Below are 7,593 nucleotides of genomic sequence, written 5' to 3'. Positions count from 1 at the left end.
AATAAAAAGTGATTTTATTATTTTTTTTTTTTAGAAAAATTCTGAAAATAAAAAATTAAAAAATGAAAGCAGAAAGCGTTTACTCAAAGCAAAAAAAGTCTTAATTATGACTCTGAAGCCTATGTATATTATTACTTTGTATGTGAGTCTTAATTGTGGACGTTATCCAATCTTGTTCGAATGTGGAACTAGATTAAATTGGATTACTATCTTAAAGTAAATAGTCATTCATTTGAATTTAATTTTTAATATTTGTGTTATGTATTTTTTTTTTTTGTTTATTATTTATAAATTTCACAACGGTACTGTAAGTTCTTCAAATGACTTGATGAGATGATTAAAGAAAATATTAGTTTCAAATTAAAAGGTGTTGATATAGAAAGACAAAATACTAAGGTGCAAAGCAAATTGTCAAAAATAAAAGAGAGAGTGATAAAATTAGAGTTACTACGATAGAATAGAGTGCAAACCCGAACAAAATTTACATAGTTAGGATTTTAGAGTGTGTTGGAATTTATAATATTTTTTGCTGCTGTTGTGAAGTTTGTGTTGTGTTAATTGTATGAATTGTGAAATTATTTTAATGCATAGCATCTAGTGTTATTGTTTAGGACTTAATTTAAGATTGTGTAGCTTTGGCGGGGACTTATTGAAGCAAATAATAATATTATGTAATTTTAGTTGAAGCATACTCATTGAATTTTGCTTCAACTTGCTCAATAGACTAATATTCCTAACTCCTAACATTGATAGATATCAATGTAATCTAAAAGCACAATATATCATTAGCCATTAGTTTTTGGTAATTTTAGTATATTGTCACATAACCTAAATATACCAAAATAACCATCCATGATATTATGTCATAATACCTAATAAGTATGACTATAAATGGATATGGCAACAAAAGTTATAACTTACAATTTAAAATAAACACAAACATCTACATCATCCTAATAATAGCAAATAGCAACTTATATTAAACAGATCTTAGTCTTTACTTTTTTTTTTTTTGGAGGATTGAAACCAGTTGGTGCAGTAGTTAGTTGATGCTTTTAAACTTGAAGATTTATTGAGGCCTGGAGTTGAGATAATTTGGAAAAGCCTTGTTACTATACTAGAGCTTGTGGCTGCCAATGTTTCTGTAAAAATTTCATTGTTATTATTTAGTTTAGAAAGTGCTAGCTTAGATGCTTTTGCAGTTACAATTAGTTTAGCAACTGGTGTGACATGAGAAAATTTAAATCGGACAAGCATGGCCTCGCAATAGGTTATTTGGCTTTCCATGGTCTTATTATTGGTGTGATTTTTGATGGTATGTCATTGTAAATTATGGAATTGGGTTGAGGACTAACATTGGCCTCTTAAACTTAGTAAATAAGTCAAATCAATGACAAATTTCAATTCTTAAATCCACACACACTATGAGATTAATATATTATATTCCAATATCTTAGTTGGTAGTATAAATTAAGAAAGTGGAATCTCATATTTTCTTTATTGTGGTGGCTTTGTAATTTTTTTTTCTTCTTCTTTTGCTTTTTAGCTTTAGTCCATATGCACAACTAAGCTTAAAATTTAGGCTTACTATGTTTGTAAAGTTTTAAATGCAAAATTATATATAAGTAGCATTTACAACAGAATCAATTGCTTATCTCTAGTGGTGTACTATTTGTCACATATGGATTAACTCCATTTGGCCTTGGAGCATTGCAAACTAGAGACACATCCTGATGGTGCAAACAGATAAAATATAGACTATTAAATCTTAATCGATTTTTTTTTCAGACAACAAAAAATTTTGTAAGGAATTCTTAAATCCCTGTCAATTTTATATAAAGACATTTAAAACTACGAACACTATAAATTTAGGTATACATAATACCTACTACTCAGTTGGTTAGACTGATTGCTGCTGTCCTGGTAAATTTCCCGTAGCCTCAGTAGTTCTTTACTTCTTTCTCATTTGTTGTCAGTTGGGATTCCTTGGAGCTCCTTTGCATGTTTTGTAATAGTGACATTTTTTTTCATACTATAAACTTACTTATTTCTCTTATTTGCAATAACATTCTTCCTTTTTGGAGTCAAATCGTTCTACTTTGTTGTTAATTTCTTCTTTTTTGGAGTCAAAATCTCACAACAACTACTACTATTATCATATTCAAACCTAGGTCGGGGAGGTTTATAAGTTTCATCTTCCGCACTCTCATAACTGTCACACTATCCTGATCTCTTTCAAACCATCCTCCATGGTAAAACACAAGCATAATTTCATAAGTCATTTGTAGCAACGTAATAGTAAATTTAACTAAACTCTAATAAAACTAATTTTTAATTAACTCACATTACCTCATTCAACATTAATTAGAAATTGCTAATTTATTTTCATTACTTGATTTTTTTTACTTAACCCTAAAACAGAAAATATTTATCACCCAAACAACTAAACAAGTCACTAACTCCAAATTGCATGCAATGGAGTTACAAAGGAGGACCATCTAGCACGACCACACTCATAGGACCACAACCAAACATAGAAAAATGCTAGAAAACAGAGTAAAGAGCATACTTCGTGTTCTTCGAACAGGACGTCACCATAATATCACAATGATGTCAGCTCTTCGCCGTCACCGTATTGTCACGCCACCACTCGTCCTCTGTCACGGTATCTCTCATTGGAGAATTTCTAACGCAAAATAAGGTTTTCCTTAGGATTTTCTATAATTGTTGATGTCAATAAGGGAGGTGAATAGAAAAAGTTTGTTTATATAACGTTTGTGATGTGAAACGCAACATTTTGGCCTCCTAAAAAAGCTAATGTTTTTCTTACTACATCAGGGGACGATTTGTCCCAAACGAATTATCCAATGACACGTAGAAATGTTATTTTACACATTGGAATATAACCTTACACATAGAGTTGTTTCCGTCTTCTATTGATGGAAACTTTGACAGAAAAATCATGATGTCTAACGGTCGTGATGGTAATATATTTTTCTTAAAAAAAAAAAGAAATTTTATAAAATTATCAGAAAATGAAATGAGATTTTACTCTAAATATTGTGAGTTAATTCAACATTTTGAATTAGTCGTCTTTCATTACTAGGTCAAATTCTAGTTACCAAGTCAAGTTATCCGACATATGGCATAAGCTATTTGTCATTGTCATCATTTGAAAGGTATACCTTCAAATAATGTTGTTAATTAAGTCTAACAAACTAAGACTTATTCTTTTTAAAATCCTTTAATACAAGGAGAAAAATTAAAATGAAAGCCCATTTAGTTTTTGTAAAATTTTTCAAAACACAACCTGAATTCTAACCACGGTTATATCAACTATTGTTGGAAACTGCAGCAAAACTATTTTGTTGCACCTCAAAGGGTAACAAAAGACAAAGCACTACCATTTAGTGGCAATTAAAAACCATTTTATCGCACCTCAAAGGGCGGTAAGCACCCCTACACTATTTAGCGGTTTTTCAAAATTGCCCCAAAATCCCTCCAATATGTACCGCTGGTGGGGTAGTGCCAATTCAAATCCTATAACATCCCTTGAAAAGAGGGTTTCTTCAGTAGTGGAATTCCGACGTGGCTTGCTCCTGGTTAATTCCCACTTCTCCCATCACGTTGTACAAAAATGCTTAGATAGATACATAGATACATACATGGATTATTCTAATGCAATCCTCCCATACATACATTGTTCATTTCATTCACACAGCTATGCCCCTTTACCTTCATGACACCATGCATCATATACTAACCATACCATCATAATCATCATATGTGACACTATCATAATATAGCATACATATTTTGTCCTTATTCACTTTTTCCTTTTGTCGAGATACATGCCTCGAGAAGTGAATTCCCCTAGCCTCTTCACGCCATTCTAGATTTATGATTTTCATACTGAAGAACATGCTCTCAAGGCTTATATTTGTCGTTTAATGAGTCAATAAAAGGGCATTTCACAGTCCCACTACCTCCATTCTATGCTCATCGTTATAGAATCTTCAATCCACTGTTGCTCCATCTCTCATTACATTGTTCATCCCAGGACATCTTTCTTATTCCATCCCTGTTACAGTACATTACATTTCTTGATCTCCAAAGTAAAATTAAACGGTTACATCCCTTCCATTTTGTTGTGGTTCACCAGATCTGCGGCTAATACAAATTCGCATTAGAGGGTCGACATGGCTGCATCTAACTTCTACGACCAAGGGCGTCATTTCTACATGGAAATCAACCCTGACTTAGTAAGGTGTTTAGTTAACCTCATATTCAGTTGTTAGCGTACGCACCACTAGGCTTGACTATTTATCCATACTTCAAAGTTCGTCTGTCTTCTAACATTTAAAAAGCGTCTTGCAGGACATGGGTGAGATCCCTTCCATTTTTTTCAGGAGATTCAAGGATGGGCTTCCAAACTTTATGACTTTCCACGACTTTGCTGAAAATGAGGTTGATGTTGTTATTGAGAAGTGTCACCACACGGCTATTATTGTTGCTGGTTACAATAGCTTAGTCACACTCTATGGCCTCAAAGAAAGTGGTTGGCTCAAAGTGTGCTACGTTGGTAGGGAGAAATTTCTCATTATCGAAGTGAAAGACCACAATATAGTGGCCAAATGTCTCTACTTTCCACCACTCAAGCTAAGTATCAACATCAAACCTACCATTGCTATTGATGAAACTATATCACTTTCCAAACATACCTCAGTGGCAAGCCCCGTCAACCAGGAGACGGTTTCATCCAAGCTAGGAGAATCGCCCCAAATTTTGCATAATGAAGCCAACTTGCAATCTAATTCAGATTTTGTACTCCACGGTGGTCATTTTATAACTCACTCTGTTTTCAATGTCTCAAACCCCGTTGAACCCACTGCTTACTCTGGGATGGAGGCTCCATACAATAACACAACGATTTTGTCTTTTGATGATGCTATAGCTCAACCACCTCACGATCCAATCAAACAAGTGCTTTCAATGACGATCTTCCCTGCTCCTCCCCAGATAAGTAAGCCCCTCAACCAATATCTTCCATCTACATTACCATCCTCTAACCCTAACATGTCAAATATCAGTGTTGGTGATCTTAACTGTGCTGCACCCATCTCACCCTTCTTGCCTCCGGATTCTATCCCTGGCGAAGAGCTCTATAGCATAGTGAGGGTTATACCTGAATACCAATCCAAACACTACTCATTGGTCAGTGTCAGATTTGCATCATATTTACATTAAATTTTTTTTTGTTAGTTCACCATGTTTCTCTTATGGAGTCTAAATCTAAAATGGAAGTTAATCTGTATGCAGCTTATTCTTTCGGCTTTTGCGGCCCAAGCATTTCCTTTGAGGCTTGACTTTATTCATGTTCGTCAACTGCATAAGCCACCTATTCTCATGAAGCTTCATTGGAGGAGTCCTAGATCATCTGAGGCATTTGTTACTAGGGGATGGTGTAAATTTTCCGTTGCCAATGGTCTTAGGTGCGACAGAGTTCTGCATCTCAGCGTCCCTGTGCAAGATGAGACCACCATGTTCGTTACTATTCTACGTATCTAGCGATGTTTCTCAGTTCATGTTTCTTTTGGATCAGTTTCCCACTTGCAAACTGCTGTTTATGTCTTTGGTTTAGTTGTAAACAAATTGGTTACTTTGGTGTAATTGAAAGTTATTAAAGCCAATCCTAAAAAGGCATTTTGTTATGCCCGAAACCTATTTGTTTGTAGTTTCAAATATGTATTTCATACCAAACGTCGTTGTTTGGTTTTGAATCTCCAATATTTATTTCTACCAAACTGGCAATCATGTATAGTAATAATCCGCATCAAAGCCACCAATGCTTTTTCAAAGCTTTCGACACCATTCCCACACCAGTTAAGTTGCCATCCAGGTTGATATGACTGCTCATTGATATTAGAATATATTAGTTTTGTAATATATTATTTTATCTTTTAGTTATTTCTAAAGACAATCGATTATTAGTTGGGCTAATTTTCTTCCACAAGTTATACAACAATTAGTTTTTTTTAACATTCCTCTTTCAATTTATCATCTAATATAACTATAAAATAAGAAAACAAAATGTTACAAAATTTTCCAGTGGTATTCTTCAAATTTACCATACTTTTGTACAAGATAGTTAAGTTCATGAAATTAGATATTCTTTCTACAATTTTTCCCATCCTTAATCTTTTGGTGCAAACCATGATCGAACTAGCAACTCAAAGCCCACTACTTCATGGGAATGGAAGGGTTAAACCCAGCTTGAGAAAGCAAGTTCCTAACCACAGATGGGTCCATACAAAACACTCCTTGAAGCAACGAAGGATTTGTAGTCGAAGCAGCAGAACCAAATAACCCACTCTTATTACTATCTTCATTATTATTATCATCATGCAAAGCCCTCTTCTTGTATTCCTTCAAAGCTTCCTCTTTTGTGATGTTCGCCATAATTTCAACATTACCCTTCTGACTCAACCTATACAAAAATGTTGCAGACCTCTTGGCCCTTTCCTTAACATCCTCAATGGGAGCAAAATGAAGCTGCATAGAGAGCTGATCAATGTAACATACAATTAATGTTTACTGATGGATGAGAAGGGAAGAATTTGTGTACTGAGGTAGGTAACAACTCATAATAACCAAGCCTGTGCCATGTTAATGAGGACAAAACACCAGGCACACCTTTATAATTCACCATCGGCGTTTCATGGACTTAAAATCTACAACTACTAACTAACAATACAATACACGATAAGAGGCCCCAACTTCGTGTACAATCAGATCAGGCACGATACATGACTGCTGAGTTGTCGTCCCTGGGTCTTTACAACCACACATTGCTTGAACCATACTCTTCTAATCTTCACGAATCTATGCCTTCATCACAATGCATTGCTTTACATTTACATGCTTTACATGGTTTCAATTATTGCGTTACGGACTCTTCGTCAAATGGCGGCATGCATGGTTATGGGAACATGCACAACACTGTCTTCTTCTTTTTGTTCCCTTTTACAGCAAGGTTCGTGCATGCCGTTTGTGTCACAGTCCTCGCTTCTATAAATTAGGCACTCCGATTCCTTTGATCAACATCCTCCTTTACCCACTTGTACCAATATCTCTTACTTTTTGACATCCCTGCAACTTGCAGTAAACAACATGGCTAGCACCTTCAACAATGTCAAGGACATTGACGTGTCCCATGACAACTTGAGCTATAGGATCAAGGTGCGTGTGATTAAGATTTAGACCCTATCTATGGCTGAGTAGAAATTTCAAAAGCCAATGTTGGAGCTAGTGGTCATGGATAATCTGGTAAGCTATCAACCCTGAGATCTCAATTGTAATCAATAGCATTAATTTATATGGTATATATATTACAATAATCATGCAACTATTTCCACATAGGGAAATCGGATCCAATGCTCAATTCGAAACCCTCATAGGAGGTTATTTGAGGATGACCTTACTGAGGGAAAAATATACAGTATCTCCAATTTTTCACTTGCTCAGAATGACCTCAAGTACAAGGCCACCAATCATCCTAGCAGAATATATTTTAAGAGAGATACCCAGCTTAGG

The 7,593-nt window shown here is 34.9% G+C and overlaps 2 protein-coding genes across 2 annotated transcripts in view; both read left to right on the top strand.

Moving 5' to 3' along the window:
* Positions 1-7,593, top strand: part of LOC107616672 — a 14,341-nt gene that overhangs the window by 2,912 nt on the left and 3,836 nt on the right. The window lies entirely within an intron of this gene.
* Positions 3,835-5,758, top strand: LOC107615199. The gene is made up of 3 exons (XM_016317299.2): positions 3,835-4,262; positions 4,378-5,214; positions 5,320-5,758. Exons 1-3 carry the CDS (start codon positions 4,200-4,202, stop codon positions 5,566-5,568), a joined length of 1,149 nt encoding a protein of 382 aa, XP_016172785.1. The 5' UTR covers positions 3,835-4,199; the 3' UTR covers positions 5,569-5,758.

Source organism: Arachis ipaensis, chromosome B09, assembly GCF_000816755.2.
Source record: "Arachis ipaensis cultivar K30076 chromosome B09, Araip1.1, whole genome shotgun sequence".
NCBI lineage: Eukaryota > Viridiplantae > Streptophyta > Magnoliopsida > Fabales > Fabaceae > Arachis > Arachis ipaensis.
This window is presented reverse-complemented; position numbering and strand designations above follow the sequence as displayed.

Bases quoted from the DNA above. Each gene is read 5' to 3' on its own strand.
- LOC107615199 (XM_016317299.2), top strand. From the start codon at position 4,200: ATGGCTGCATCTAACTTCTACGACCAAGGGCGTCATTTCTACATGGAA. The intron at 4,263-4,377 runs GTAAGGTGTTTA...AGCGTCTTGCAG, and splicing joins TGGAAATCAACCCTGACTTA to GACATGGGTGAGATCCCTTC. The intron at 5,215-5,319 runs GTCAGTGTCAGA...ATCTGTATGCAG, and splicing joins AATCCAAACACTACTCATTG to CTTATTCTTTCGGCTTTTGC.